Raw genomic sequence first — 16,139 nt, forward strand, 5'->3', positions numbered from 1 at the left:
TTTAACAATAAAATCTACGCAGCCGAAAACATTGGATATAATGTTACAAATTATTCCGAAGAAGTATCAGAAGTTTCTCTGCGAGATGTCTCCTTTGGTGGGGATCGGTCTAATGATCATACCGTAGCAAATTTTTCTCGCCGCTGACACGTCACATGCGCTAGTGTCTTTTTCTCTTCTTCCTCTTTCATTTTCCTGTAATGGTCCGTTAAGTCCATTACTCCCTTCTTCATATGTTGAAATATTGAAAGAGTACATTTTACCTTATTTATACGAATAGAAGAGTACACATTTTTTGTACTCTAAAAAGAGTGCGCCTGGTTACACTACGCAAGAGGGATTATTCAAATTTATTGTCGGTTAAGGATTGGTATTGATGCCAAATGCATATGAATAATATAGTTCCATGTAACATTCTCTCATTGATAATTGATAATGAGATTGCAGTTTGTTTGACCTGACCATGCTTGGCAGCCAGCCATATCAGCAATTTGTTTCCTTCTAACTATTTAATTCTAAATCATTTTTCGCAATGCACTTGATAACAAGTGCTGTGTTTGCACTGATTTTCGTTCTTTCTTACCCTAATGTGCAAGCGGCAACCCAAGGTAATTTTATGAAATTCTGTATTTTGCTTTTTTTTCAATTTCGATTGTTTTCCTATAGATGTGAAATGTGGCGCACACAGATTCGAGCGTACTGCCGACGGATTGGTCAGCATATGGCCTTGGCATGTGGCCCTTTACAATAAATCTATGGATTACATTGCCGGGGGGTCGATCATCAACGAGTGGTTTGTTCTGACGGCTGCTCATGCAACATTCCGCGATGGCAGGACTCCCCTGCAACCGGATGAACTGGCTATTGTAAGCGGATGTAGAGATTTGCGGTTCTTCGGCGATGATGCACAGCAGCACGAAGTGGCGGAAATCATTCGTTATCCACTTTATAATGTACGTACGCGGATGAACGATGTGGCATTGCTAAAAGTGAAATCAATAATTCGGTTCAATTTTCACGTGGCGCCAATCTGCTTGTGGCCTGACGGAGGTCCCACTTTGGAGTCGATTGCGCAACGCCAAGACCAAGGAATTGTGGTCGGGTGGGGTCTTTCGGTGAACGGGACCTTTTCTCACCTTCTAAGAGAAACCAGTTTATCATTAATCGGCTTTGAAAGCTGTGCTGAGCATACCAAATCGTTCCAACCTTTGTTGGCAAAAGGTAGAAATTACTGCGCAGGCAATCGAGGAGGAGCAAGTGTTTGCAAGGGAGACAGTGGTGGAGGGATGTTTTTCCTCATCGATAGAACTTGGCACATACGAGGAATCGTCAATCAAGGAACCCCTACGCAGGACACCCGATACCTTTGTGACCCCAAGAAAGATGTTCTGTTTATGGACGTCACGTACTACCGAAAGTGGATCGAACGACACGCCGACCCGGAACGCCATAACCTGTTGGGCTTGAAGCAATGCGGAATGGGACATTATGATGAAACTAATGTGAGACACAACAAGTTTGTGCATTCGGAACGCCATCCGTGGGTTGCCCATTTGTATTACTCGTATCGGAACGAAATAAACGTGAGTGATTGTCACGCTGTACTAATTCACCCGGAATTCGTGCTCGCGCCTGCGAGGTGTGTCTACCACAAACCTGATAGGAAATTGTAAGTGCATTTGCATTTTGAGCGGAGCTTATAATAATGTCTGGCATTTTTAGACTACATGTGATTCTCGGCGAAGAACTGATCGGCCCCAACCCTCTGAGTTCAGATTACAACTTTCAAACCGTTAGGGTTTCTGAAGTTTTTATGGATGGTCGGTTCGACTTTGAAAAATATGGCTACGATGTCAGTATATTGCATTTGGCCAAGCAAGTGAAGATTGGAAGTAAGTGTAAACCACCCGGGCGATTTGAACAACTGAAACAGTAAAATGTTCTCTTTTCAGATAACACACGTCCAGTGTGCTTACCGTCCTTATATGAACATTCGCCGTACTTTAATTTGGCGGCGTGGTATCGCCGTGACAGCCACCCAAAAGCGCTAAAATCAACCCTCATGAGATCGATTCGGTTCAACTTCTGCAGCACTCAGTACAAAAAGCAGCTAATCAACATCACGGAACATGATCGGCTCAATTGTTTCCAGCACTGTGATATATCCGACATTGTGCAATCCGATGGAACACACAGTTGTGAGTACAGCGAGGAAAAGCATTGCAAGATACCCATATCGGGAGCACCGCTGTTCTATACGAAACACGACGGTATAAACACCTACACCTACCTTTTCGGGATGCGATCGTTCGGTTCCGCAGACTGCATTGCACAGATGAGCGAAGTTTACAGCGATGTTGTTGGTATGGGACCGTGGATAAAACGCATGGTGGAGAAGCATACTCGAACCAGTGCCGTTGGTAGGTTGGGATGACATTTGAATTGCAACTGCAAGCCAACAAGTGATTTACGATGAGTTATGAAATAAAAATATAATACAGAATATAAATTAACTAAGTTCTGATTCAAATTTGAAAATATACCATAAATGTAATCCATGATTTCATAAACTATTTTTATGAAACACATCCAATGCGTTACAATTTAGTTCTACTTTAGTCAAATAGCAATACATTTCTGCATTTTTACCAGCAGCTGCTATCTAAAAACATGGAATACACAAAAAATAGACCACAGCCCGTGTATATTGTTTTGTGGAGAATATAAAAAAACCATAATAATCCACCTAGCGATGATGGTGCCTTTCTCGTGTATTATAAAACCAGAAAACACATAAAAGTAACAAGAAAAACATATAAGAGAACTGCGCTTTAGGTAGAAAGATTCAGTTATTTCCATCAATTCACATTAATTTCGGATAGTCATAGTTCTATCGGGGCACTCCGGTCGATGAAACCTGTTAAGCACGCATCTTACTTTCTTACAAACATAAGAGAGCAGATGCGTGTTTTGGTCGAAAGATCATTCAAGATTACCTTTGTTTGGGTCCCATCTCACTGCTCAATCTACGGCAATGAGAAGGCAGACTGGCTGGCAAAGGTGGGCGCACAGGAAGGTGAAGTTTATGATAGACAATACTCGAGCAACGAGTTTTTCCCATTAGTCCGTCAGAGTACTCTTCATAGTTGGCAAAAAAATTGGACACACAACGAACTTGGACGGTGGCTATTTTCTATAGTTCCAAAAGTTTCTAGCGCGCGTGGTTCAGAGGTGAGGACTTAAGTCGAGGCTTCATTCGCGTGATGTCGAGACTTATGTCTAATCACTATTCACTAAACGCACATCTGTACAGAATAAACCTTGTCGATAGCAACTTATGTAGGTGCGGAGCTGATTATGATGACATCGATCACGTAGTTTGGTCCTGCTCGGAAAATGACGACTCCAGAGAGCAATTATTGGATACCCTTGTGGCACGAGGTAAACAATCCTTCAGGGAAGTTCGAGGTGTTTTGGGAGATCGTGATGTTGTCTATATGCAGGCCATTTATAGTTTTCTTTGTGCTTCTGACATCAAAATCTAATATGTACTTTGTTCTTTTTTTTCTTTTTTTAAAAGTTTTTTTTGTTCTGTCTCTGCCTTTTTGTTCCGTAGAGCTCCATAGCTCTTGCCATCCGGAAGATGCTCCCAGTCGAACCATTCCTCGAGCACGACGACACGCCACATCGTCACTGATGCCAAATGCCCGGATGAGAAGCTGAAAGTTTCTGATCCCAAATCCTAAGCCCCGTCCATCCTTAAACATTGTAAACTAACCTCGAGTCACCACGAGTACGCTAGCTTCTACCCCCCCCCTCTTACTAACCGTATAATAAAATGATATTGATTGTATATATCACAAAGAACAATGGCTCCGTAAAGTGCTATACACGCCTGAGCCTACCAAATAAACGAAATAGGAAAAAAAATTCACATTAATTTGCGTTCATTTGAATGCATGCAGCAATCGAAAAAAATCTTGAAAGGAGGCTTCCGAGCCTCTTGAAAGGAGGCTTCCGAGCCTCTTGAAAGGAGGCTTCCGAGCCTCTTGAAAGGAGGCTTCCGAGCCTCTTGAAAGGAGGCTTCCGAGCCTCTTGAAATGAGGCTTGAGCCTCTTGAAAGGAGGCTTCGAGCCTCTTGAAAGGAGGCTTGAGCCTCTTGAAAGGAGGCTTCAGGCCTCTTGAAAGGAGGCTTCTGAGCCTCTTGAAAGGAGGCTTCAGGCCTCTTGAAAGGAGGCTTCTGAGCCTCTTGAAAGGAGGCTTCCAGGCCTCTTGAAAGGAGGCTTCCAGGCCTCTTGAAAGGAGGCTTCCAGGCCTCTTGAAAGGAGGCTTGAGGCCTCTTGAAAGGAGGCTTCTGAGCCTCTTGAAAGGAGGCCTGAGCCAGGCCTCTTGAAAGGAGGCCTGAGCCTCTTGAAAGGAGGCTTCCAGGCCTCTTGAAAGGAGGCTGGAGCCTCTTGAAAGGAGGCTTCTGAGCCTCTTGAAGGAGGCTTCCAGGCCTCTTGAAAGGAGGCTTCCTGAGCCTCTTGAAAGGAGGCTTCTGAGCCTCTTGAAGGAGGCTGAGCCTCTTGAAGGAGGCTTCCAGGCCTCTTGAAAGGAGGCTGAGGGCCTCTTGAAAGGAGGCTCGAGGCCTCTTGAAAGGAGGCTTCCAGGCCTCTTGAAAGGAGGCTTCCAGGCCTCTTGAAGGAGGCTTCTGAGCCTCTTGAAAGGAGGCTTTCAGGCCTCTTGAAAGGAGGCTTTCAGGCCTCTTGAAAGGAGGCTTCCAGGCCTCTTGAAAGGAGGCTCGAGCCTCTTGAAAGGAGGCTTCCAGGCCTCTTGAAAGGAGGCTTCTGAGCCTCTTGAAAGGAGGCTTCCTGAGCCTCTTGAAAGGAGGCTTCTGAGCCTCTTGAAAGGAGGCTTCCGGGCCTCTTGAAAGGAGGCTGAGCCTCTTGAAAGGAGGCTTCCAGGCCTCTTGAAAGGAGGCTGGAGGCCTCTTGAAAGGAGGCTCGAGCCTCTTGAAAGGAGGCCTGAGCCTCTTGAAAGGAGGCTTCCTGAGCCTCTTGAAGGAGGCTTCCAGGCCTCTTGAAGGAGGCCTCTTGAAGGAGGCTTCCAGGCCTCTTGAAGGAGGCTTCCAGGCCTCTTGAAAGGAGGCTCTGAGCCTCTTGAAAGGAGGCTTCCTGAGCCTCTTGAAGGAGGCTTCTGAGGCCTCTTGAAAGGAGGCTTGAGCCTCTTGAAAGGAGGCTCAGGCCTCTTGAAAGGAGGCTTCCGAGCCTCTTGAAAGGAGGCCTGAGGCCTCTTGAAAGGAGGCTTCTGAGCCTCTTGAAAGGAGGCTTCCGGGCCTCTTGAAGGAGGCTTGAGGCCTCTTGAAAGGAGGCTTCTGAGCCTCTTGAAAGGAGGCCTGAGGCCTCTTGAAAGGAGGCTTCTGAGCCTCTTGAAAGGAGGCTTCTGAGCCTCTTGAAAGGATGCTTCCAGGCCTCTTGAAGGAGGCTTCTGAGCCTCTTGAAAGGAGGCTTCTGAGCCTCTTGAAAGGAGGGTAGGGAGCCTCTTGAAAGGAGGCTTCCGAGCCTCTTGAAAGGAGGCTTCAGAGCCTCTTGAAAGGAGGCTTCAGAGCCTCTTGAAAGGAGGCTTCCGAGCCTCTTGAAAGGAGGCTTCCGAGCCTCTTGAAAGGAGGCTTCCGAGCCTCTTGAAAGGAGGCTTCCGAGCCTCTTGAAAGGAGGCTTCCGAACTCTTAATAGGAGGCTTCCGAGCTTCGATTATTGTGCAGGAGGCTTCCGAACCTCTTCATAGGAGGCTTCCGAAGTTCGATTATTGTGCAGTGTTTTTCATTTTATAATGTTTCTTTGGATGACTCCCCCGCCAAAACGTTACAAGAGGTAATCATACCATCCACTGGAGTTGCGGCAACTCACGAACTGGGAACAGGCGCGTGATCGGGTGGTGGCCGATCAATGAGAGAATGTGTAGGTTGAGGATCAAAGGCCGGTTCTTCAACTTCAGCATAATGAAGCTTCGGAAGCACTGATGATGATGAGGACGCATTCTACGCGCAGCTGGAACGTGAGTACGACAGTTGCCCAAATCACGACGTCAAAATCATCATAGGAGATTTGAACGCTCAGGTTGGCCAAGAGGAGGAGTTTAGACCGACTATTGGGAAGTTCAGCGCTCACCGGCTGGCGAACGAAAAAAAGGCCTACGACTAATTGATTTCATCACCTCCAAAAATATGGCCATTAGCAGCACACACTTTTAACACAGCCTTCCGTATCGGTACACCTGGAGATCATTACTGCAGACAGAATCACAAATCGACTGTGTTCTAATTGATGGACGGCACATCTTCGACAAAATCGACGTCATCACATATCGTGGCACTAACATCGACTCTGACCACTATCTGATGATGGTTTAACTGCGCCCAAAACTATCCGTCATCAACAATGTTCGACAGCCGCGTTACGACCTAGAGCGACTGAAGCGACTGACCTAGAGCGACTGAAGCAACGCCACTGCATACGCACAGCATCTCGAGGCAGCATTGCCGGAAGAGAGGCAGCTCGATGGGCCCCCTCTTGAGGACTGCTGGAATACAGTTGAAGCAGCCATTGGCGACGCATCGGTGTACAACGTCGGGTATGTGGGACGAAGTCGGCGAAACGATTGGATCGACGAAGAGTGCAGACAAATTCTGGAGGAGAAGTATACAACTCGAGTGCTCGCGCTGCAGCAAGGAATCTGGCAGAACATGGAACGCTATAGACGCAAGCGGAGACAGCAGACTCGCCTTTTTCAGGGGCCGTCTGAAAGTGGCGGAGTGCGAGGAGATGGAACAGCTCTGTGCTGTTCTCAAGAAATTCACAAGTTCTATCAGAAGCTCAACGCATCCCGCAAAGTTTTCGTGCTGCAAACCGAGATGGGAGCATCTTGACGGACGAACGTGTGGCGATCGAAAGGTGGAAGCAGCACTACGAGGAATGCCTAAATGGCGCTGAGAGTACAAGATGTGAAAGTCAAGGCAGCGGAGGAGATGACTACGTCAGTTCAGTGGACGATGGAAGCCAATCAGCCCCACCTTGAGGGGAGTTCAGGATGTTATACAACAGCTAAAGACCAATTAAGCCGCTGGTAAGAATGATATCGGAGCTGAGCTCATCAATATGGGCTCGGAAAAGCTGACCACTTGCCTGCACAAACTGATTGTCAGAATCGGGGAAGCTGGACAGCTTCTGGAGGAGTGCAAAGAAGGGGTCATATGCCCCATTTACGAGATAGGCGACGAGCTGAGGTGTCAGAACTTTCGAGTGATTACCATCCTTAATGCCACCTGAAAAGTGATATCCCAGATAATTTTCCGTTGTCTGTCAGCAATAATGATAAAGTTTATGGGAAGTTATCAAGCCGGCTTGGTTGAAGGCCGCTCGACAACGGACCAGATCTTCAATGTACGGCAAATCCTTCAAAAATGCCGTGAATACATACCAGGTCCAAAGGCACTATCTGTTCATCGAGTTCAAGGCGGCATACGTCAGTATAGACCGCGAAAATATATGGAAAATTATGGAAGAGAACAGCTTCCCTGGGAAGTTTACAAGACTAGTGAAAACAACAGTAAATGGTGTGCAAAACGGTGTGAAGAGTTCGGGAAAGCACTTCAGTTCGTTCGAATTGCGCCTGTGACTAAATTTTCAACAGATCCAGTCAATATAGTTTTTTTCGCGGATGACATGGACAAAGACAAAGTACATGCTTGTGGGTGGAACCGAGCATGACAGGGCCCGCCTGGGAAACAATGTTACGGTAGACGGAGACGGAGATTCCTTCGAGATGGTCGAGGAAATCGTCTACCTTGGATCCTTGCTAACGGCTGATAACAATGTTAGTCGTGAGATACGAAGGCGCATCATCTGTGGAAGTTGGACCTACTACGGGCGGTCAAAAAAAATTCACACCCGCACCCAATGTGTCATGTACAAAACGCTCATAAGATCGGTAGTCCTCTACGAACATGAAACTATTTTTGACTTTAAGACTATTTTTGGTTGAATAAGCGCTCTATCAGCTTCCAATGTTTGCTGGGTTTGACCATACTCGAGAGACGGGTGATTAGGACCATCTTGACGGTGTGCAAGAAGACGGTGTGTGGCAGCGAAGGATGTATCACGAGCACGCCCAGCTCTATGGCGAACCCAGTATCTAGTTGCTGAAGCCGGAAGGGTACGATGAGTAGGGCATGTTGCAAGAATTCCGGATAGCAACCCTGCAGTGTTCGCTTCCGATCCAGCAGGTACAAGACGGCGTGGAGCGCAGATACAGAACGACTAGGTGAGGATTGGATCGTATTGAAGAAGTTCCCAGAATTATGTGGTTCATGTAAGGCGCAATATGTGATCATTCAATTTTGGAAAGAAAATTTAATGGAAATATTCGACAAGACTCAGCTCAAATATCTACGTTCTGTTCTGTTTGCTATTGTAAAGCGTGATTTCGTCTGACAGTATGATAGATTCCACATGTTGGACTGTTTCGAAATGATTAAAATATTCCACTAAGAGATGAAGATTTTTTATTAGTTTCGTGCCAATGTCACTTACTTAAAAGAGGTAACATAAAGTGTGATCATATTCTCAGCTCACTTCTTTTTGAATTTTCTAATTACACTAATTCTCAATTAGATGCCTTATTTATGCACGTTAATAGTGAAGAGTTTCTTGATTAAACAACTGTTTTCCACTGTTTATCAGTTTCCTATGACGATCGTATAGTTCACTTTGATACTACATTAAAATGGACATAGTTCATTTCGTTTCCATGTTGGTCGACTCATTCGACTGTTACATGTAAGAATAAATAAAAATAAGCGCAGCTCGCTAAAAGTTAGCTAAAACATGTTTCAAACATTTAATTCAGTTTGAAAGATCCATTGAGCATTTCACTTTCTACCTCTTACTTACTTTCTTTCTAGTAGTTTAACTTAGATTATCACATTGAACTTTTGCGGATGAGTAAATACTCGGAGAACTGCTGCGTCTCGACGCCTCCCCCGGTGCTTGCCTCTACGTTGAATCCCGCATTCAAGAGACGCGTTAACACCTGAATCGAGTTCAGCTTGCAGTATCCATTCAGGGGAAACCGGATGACTTGTCTGCCGTCGAACTGATTCCATGCAGCGCCAGTCCGGGCATCCAGGATGGCCTGGTTGGTCTCGGGGAACACTTCGTCCAGAATGGCTCGTTCAGCTGAGATCAAAATCCTTTCGCCCAAATCCGGAGAAATGTGCAGAGCCACTACATCGTGGGTCGAATCCTGTGGGCAGGCCGATTTACTTCTCTGCCGGCTACTCCCAAACGGGGACAGTCCATTCCCACTGCGTGTTCGTTCCTTTTTTATCTGCTCAATTTGTTTGATCATAGCTGGAAGAAAGATTCGATTCTGTTATTATGGCATTGAAAACGGGTGGTTCATAATGCAGCTAGTACTCACGAACAATATCGAAATATTTGGCTTCCTCTAGGAGAAGATCGAGATTAGGAAAATCGTCCGCGACCAGGAGCTTTGAGTTGCGCATGAAGTTCAGAATGTGCCGAAACATGCCCCCGTCGCGGTCGATGAAGTAGTGCTGCTTGAGCGAGTCCAAAACAATAGGGATGCAGCCGTTGAAGAGCTTTGCGAGCCGAGAGTCTGGATATCTGAAAAAACAGATGAACGATGAACAATTAGTTAATTATGACTCTGAATATTGACTGGATTAAGGATGAATCAGCAAGAATTTTTATTTTCTGCAAGTAAAAAGGGACAGAATTTTAATGTCAAGGTGACGGTCTGCAAATGTGTCACACAATTTTCATGACATGACTATAAAATTTTTTGTTGCGATTGTTTTACTTAAGCATCTGAAAAAAATATTTTTAGCATTCCTTTCGATTTGATTAATAAAAAAAACCTTAAAAGAAGTAAACCCGGAGAAGGTTCTGTTTCCATAGAAATATTTCATGAAGGAACATAGAATGTGTGACAGGACGTGGCAAGCACGTCACCACAGACAAACCGTACAACTTATCATTGCCCAGGCGAAGGTCAACTTACTTTGTCAACGTTTCCAGCGAGCTGGTGTAGATCGTGCCGCCGACATCGATGTGCACCGGGGCTGTGTACTTGGAGGCGGCGGCCACGCACGGAATGCCCGTAATCTGCTTGTGGTTCGAGTGATGGTACCCGCTGCCCACGCCGGAGACTGCGGGCGAGACGGCCGGTATCGGTGGCGTCGGTGTCGGCGAGGACGAGTTGGAAATCGTCGGTGACGTGGTGGGGGAAGTGCTAATTTTGATCTGCGTCGCGGAAAACAGCCTCGTTGCCGAAAGGTCTCGCGGCTCCAGCGAGGGCTTCACGTCGCGCTCTCCTCCGACCGATGCGCGCTCCGCTCGCTCACGGTCACGATCTCGATCACGTTCCCGTTCCATATCGCTGTTACATTTTCGCCTGCGTGGGATGGAAAATGGGAGAAGAAAAAATTGCATTTAGGAAATAGGTTTGAGAAGATTGGATACGAACATGAATATTCGCTGAATGTGAAGTCGAAAGTTAAATGTTACTTTGAATTTCACTTTGAGATTGCTTTTCCAACCATTTTCATAAATTTTACTAAATCCTTTCAGCTAAAAATGTGTTTATATTCGCTCAATGCATGCAAAGATCAGCAATTCGTGGTAGTGATGGGCATAACGGTTCATTCCGATTAGCTGCTCTGAACTTAAATGAGCCGACACATTTGAACGGCTCATTACTTCATTCAAAAGAACTATGAAGCCCCGTTGGTTTGGGCGATGCATCATTCAAATTATCGGAGTTCATTTTTAATTTGAACTTCTAGTAACTTCTTGATATATAACTCATTGCTAGTGGAATTTTTTGTTGTTTTGCTTAATTTCGTGCTCCGTGCTCCATTTTAATTTTAACGAATTACAGATTAACGAAGTTTAAATTGAAAAGTGTTCAGATTGGAACGGCCAAATTACTGTAGAAGATATTTCTTTCAAATGAAAAAAGCCTAGCCTAGTTTTATATCTTGCATATTCAACTATATTCAATATCATTAACAAGAAACCAATTTAAAAAAAAATAAAATACTAGGTAGGTGTAGCCGTTTATTCTTCGATTTCATTTTAAATCTTTACAATTTTATCAATGTGAATTTTGGCATACATATATATTTTCCTCAATGTTTTCCGATGTTAGTCGGCTGCGTCGCTCACTACAAATTTGTCCAGTTTAAAAAAAAAAAACCTCACGCATGACTTGTGACTTGTGATAACAACGTTTTCAGTTAAGTGAGTGACATATTGCTTCTGCGTACGGCGTGTTAACAGACCCGCAACATGCAAACGGAAATAAATGTGCTCTATAAAAAAATTCCTACGATTGCTGGGCTAATGAGAGAACATCTCGTCTCGTCGCACAATATTTTTTTGTTCTTTGCGGATTGGAGCCAGGATAATAATGGAATCCTCACTTGTTTTATTTTACATTTTTGCCCGAAAATAAACTTTTGCAATTCTTATTTTACAGTTCTACGGATTGATTATTGCTTCATGTTGAATTGGAGATCTTAAGTACTCGTGATTGATTTAAGGAAAGAATTTATAATTTTATGGTTGCGAGCTCAAGATTACTAAATTATAAAAAATGATGATGTCGTTTTCATTAGTTGATTTGGGCAATCATTTTCTTGCGAGAGGGAAAGTAATACAAAATAAAGGACTGAAGATAATCCCCGTGTTTTGGTAAATAATGTATTGAAACTTAACAAAATGGGTGCCTTTTAACAAGAATCAATGTGAAGAGTTGTATAATAATACTAGCAGAGCCGTCTGATACTGCATTGCTTATCATTAGTAATGGAGTAATTCGACATGCACCTAAACACTAAGGATACGGGTAACGCTACAATAGATCTTTTAACTAGTCGCAGTGGCACACCCGAACAGGAGAAAAGCTGACCCGTCGCACTTCGTCTCACCTTTCCACAGTAATATCCCGATTTTATCGGTGTCAGGCCATTTGGCCGAATGCCGTTTGGCCGAATGCTGTTTGGTCGAATGCCGTTTGGCCGAACGCCATTTGGCCGAATGCCGTTTGGCCGAACGGGTCGTTTGGCCTAATGCCGTTTGGCCGAATAGTTAAAAAAATGACCTCAGTTCACGAGTAGTCCTTCTTTCTTCCTTCCTCCTTATTCCTTCTTCCTCCTTCCTTCTTTCTTCCTTCCTCCTCATTCCTTCTTCCTTCTTCCTTCTTCTTCCTTCCTTCTTCCTTCTTCCTTCTTCTTTCTTCCTTCTTCTTTCTTCCTGCTTCTTTCTTCCTTCTTTTTTCTCCCTTCTTCCTTCTTTCTGCTTTCTTCGTCCTTCTTTCCTCTTCTTTCTTCCTTAGTTTTTCCTTCTTCCTTCTTCCCTCTTCCCTCTTCCTTCTTCCTCCTTCCTCCTTCCTTCTTCCTTCTTTTGTCTTCCTTTTTTCTTCTTCCTTCTATCTTCTTCCTTCTTCTTTTTCTCTTCTTCCTTCTTCTTTTCTCTTCTTCCTTCTTCTTTCTTCGTTTTTCCTTCTTTCTTCTTCCTTCTTCCTTCTTTCTACTTTCTTCGTCCTTCTTTCCTCTTCTTTTTTTCTTAGTTTTTTTCTTTCCTTTTCCTTCTTCCTTCTTCCGTCTTCCTTCTTCTTTCTTTCGTCTTCCTTCTTCCTTCTTCCTTCTTTCATCTTCCTTCTTGCATCTTCCTTCTTCCTTCTTCTTTCTTCCTTCTTCCTTCTTCCTTCTTTCTTCTTCCTTCTTTCTTCTTCCTTCTCCCTTCTTTCTTCTTTCGTCTTACGTCTTCCTTCCTCCTTCTTCCTTCTTCGTTTTTTTCTTCCTTCTTACTTCTTATTGCTTCTTTCTTCCTTCTTCCTTCTTTCTTCTTTCTTCTTTCTTCTTCCTCTTCCTTCTTTCTTCTTCTTTCTTCCGTCTTTCTTCTTCCTTCTTACTGCTTTTTTTGTCCTTCTTTCCTCTTCTTCCTTCTTTCTCCTTCCTTCTTCCTTCCTTTCTTCCTTCCTCGTTCTTCTTTCTTCTTTCTTCCTTCTGCCATCTTCCTTCTTCCTTCTTTTTTCTTCCTTCTTCCTTCTTCCTTCTTCCTTCTTCTTACTTCCTTTTTTCTTCTTCTTTCCTTCTTCTTTCTTCTTCCTTTTTCCTTCTTCCATCTTCCTTCTTCCTTCTTCTTTCTTCGTTTTTCCTTCTTCCTTCTTATTTCTACCTTCTTCTTTCTTCCTTCTTCCTTCTTCTTTCTTGCTTCTCACTACTCACTTCTCACTGCGTAAGAAAGCGTATTTCAACTATTCGGCCAAACGGCATTCGGCCAAATGGTGTTCGGCTAAATGACCCTTTCGGCCAAATGGCGTTCGGCTAAATGACCCTTTCGGCCAAATGACCCTAAACCATTTTATCACCCCTATGATGAATTTCAGGTGATAAAATAGTGCATACATGTGACAAAACAAGAAAAAAAAAATTTTGTCCTTTTTTTAAAATTAATTTTATATAACAAACGATAGGCGGTTAAAGTTATTTCATGAAAATCGTTGTTGATTAAGGTATTATTTACAAAAATAAAAAAAAAAACGACTTCAATTTCAAACTTTTTTTTGGGTTGCAAGGTCGGGTCGAAAACGTGATAATATAGAATCGGGTCGAAAATGTCATAAAATCGGGGAGTGACAAAATTGGGTCAACACTGTATATAGACCAACCCCTTCATTCTTAATTTTAGTGAAAAATACAAGGACAATATGGTCATTCTGTTTTGCTGATTATCTAGACCAACATTTGAAAAAGACGTAAGAGCCTAAATTTATTTTTTCCTGTTCCTCGTCTATATACAGTGATCGTTCGGGGCACGACCTCACACCAATTAGCGAATGCACCGTTCGCTAATTGGGCCAGGTCGTTTTAAAAACCATTGATGTTGTTTACTTTCTGCACTGAAGAAAGGAAGGTTTGATCTCGCCAAAAGCAAAAATGATACGTCAACGCGGTTTCGACATCACATTTTAGCATTGAGCTGCTTTTGAATTGGATTTTGCCCCAATAAGCGAGCCCCCAATTCAAAAGCTTATTCAACTTAAGAGAATTCAATTAGGGATCATCTATTGTTCATATGATTTTATGACAAATGTTATGTGTTGAGCCATTTTGTGCTGCAAGTGCGTTAACGATTATTCTTCTCTACCTACATGTATGTACCTGGCCAATGAATTCCGTTATTTAACATAAGCTATGAAGGAACCGAATTTCTTATATAAGGATGATATCGTCACAAAAATTTCCCTCCTCTCGCTTTCAAATCGAATTCTATCTCAAAATTTCATGCCTGTCTGGGAATTTGATTGCAGAAATTCCAATCTACTTGTATTTTTACACTTTTTGTCAGGTCAAGGAAACAATGTACAGTGAGTCCAAAAAGTATTCGTCTAGCTGTGTGTTTTCCAGAAAATGTCAAAGATCGAATCTAGTAAGCTCAAAAAAGTTAAACTATCGATTACATTGTGTAGCACATTAATCAATTAATCTTTATTATTAAAAATTAAATAGAAAAACAAAATAATAACAGAAGCAAGTGTAACAAAACATAACAATTCATTAAATATGGGCTCAAAAAGTATTCGTCTACTCATGTTTGGCGCACTTTTCAAATGGAAACAATAGTTTTAGAATGAAATTCATTATTTAGTTGGATCCCCCTGTGTATCTATGACGGCTTGTAGCAATGAGCATAAATAGAAGGTGAGGAAGAAGACCAAATGCAAGTGTATTAGTGGATGATGAAAAATGTAAACAACAAATGGTGACGTACATATTTGCACGGCTTCTTATGGGAGCTCGTTCGAATGTAGTAGTGAAAGATTTTTCACCACACACAAAAGGCACGCACACAATATATGGATTTCCATACCTTAGTATTTATTTACATTGGGCTTGTAGTCTTTCTGACATGGAACTGACCAAATTAACCGTGACGGGGACGGGATTTTCTCCAACCCTTCTTTCAATGCTAATTTAAATTTGTTGTTGTTGGTAATGTGACTTTTACGAATTTTGTCGTCCAGCACTTTTCAACGGTGCTCAATTGGTTTCATATCTGGGCTCTGTGGAGGCGTTTTGAGTTGATTGGGGTGTTATAGGGTAGCTACAGTTTAGTATTTCGGGCTGTGTACTTGGGGTAATTATCATGCGGAAAGATGTATACTCCCTGTAAGCCTAATTTTTGAGCTCTGGAGTTCAGTTCTGGAGTTTTGCTTCAAAATGCGGGTGAACATTTTGTGATCCATAATTCCTTCAATAATATGAAATTTTCCCACACCGGCTGCGCTCATGAACCTCCCAGATCATGACGAAGCCCCCATCATGCTTTACTGCTGAAAAGAGGTTCTGCGGCTGTACCTCAGTATTCATTTTTCGCCATATCATACATCGGCCATTTGATCCAAATATGCTTACTTGCATTCGTCAGGTAATATAACTTGATTCCGAAAGTACTCCTTCTTCTAGCGATATTTTTTTGGTGAAATCGAGCCGTTTTTGATAATTTGATGGCTCACTTGAATTTTTCCCCATGATACTTGCCCATTATAACTATACCTTTTACAGGTATTTTTGTTTGTATTTATTCATATCTTAGCACCTCTTCTCTCTTACTCACTTGCCTACATGGGTACACTGGTTATAAGATTTTTTTAACTTTCCGTATAATAAATCGCTCAACGTGATCAGTTTTCCCTCGCGAACGACCACTGCACTGCGTTATTTCTTTTGAAAGGTTTTTGTGGCGCTGTTGCTATCAATCGCCGATTGAATGGTCGAAATAAATACTAAGGTATGGAAATCCATATATATTGTGTGCGTGCCTTTTGTGTGTGGCGAAAAATCTTTCACTACTACATTCGAACGAGCTCCCATAAGAAGCCGTGCAAATATGTACGTCACCATTTGTTGTTTACATTTTTCATCATCCACTAATACACTTGCATTTGGTCTTCTTCCTCACCTTCTATTTATGCTCATTGCGGTCTACCCACAATTCTTGCACTCTCGTAAGTCAACTTGCACTAATTATGTAGACCTAGGATGAGTTTCCTTTCTTTGGTACTAATTTCTT

The 16,139-nt window shown here is 43.1% G+C and overlaps 2 protein-coding genes across 4 annotated transcripts in view; one reads left to right on the top strand and one right to left on the bottom strand.

The window, feature by feature from the left end:
* Nucleotides 1-449: 449 nt before the first annotated feature.
* On the top strand, nt 450-2,641 carry LOC134215389 (acrosin-like). Its single transcript, XM_062694592.1, has 4 exons — nt 450-608; nt 667-1,669; nt 1,723-1,892; nt 1,953-2,641. Exons 1-4 carry the CDS (start codon nt 533-535, stop codon nt 2,432-2,434), a joined length of 1,731 nt encoding a protein of 576 aa, XP_062550576.1. The 5' UTR covers nt 450-532; the 3' UTR covers nt 2,435-2,641.
* A 5,881-nt stretch (nt 2,642-8,522) lies between these two features.
* LOC134215393 (BTB/POZ domain-containing protein Tiwaz) overlaps nt 8,523-16,139 on the bottom strand; it is a 228,959-nt gene continuing 221,342 nt past the window's right edge. For 2 of the 3 annotated variants that reach the window (XM_062694595.1, XM_062694594.1), the window contains 3 exons: nt 10,060-10,452; nt 9,457-9,662; nt 8,523-9,386 (listed from right to left, as the gene is read on the bottom strand). In XM_062694595.1, coding sequence (XP_062550579.1) covers nt 8,956-9,386; nt 9,457-9,662; nt 10,060-10,433 — 1,011 coding nt within the window. In that variant the 5' untranslated portion in view covers nt 10,434-10,452 and the 3' untranslated portion in view covers nt 8,523-8,955. Of the gene's footprint in view, nt 9,387-9,456; nt 9,663-10,059; nt 10,453-15,683; nt 15,785-16,139 lie in introns of those variants that run through there. The other variant, XM_062694597.1, reaches the window with a different exon arrangement.

Source organism: Armigeres subalbatus, chromosome 2 (assembly GCF_024139115.2).
Source record: "Armigeres subalbatus isolate Guangzhou_Male chromosome 2, GZ_Asu_2, whole genome shotgun sequence".
NCBI classification, from domain to species: domain Eukaryota; kingdom Metazoa; phylum Arthropoda; class Insecta; order Diptera; family Culicidae; genus Armigeres; species Armigeres subalbatus.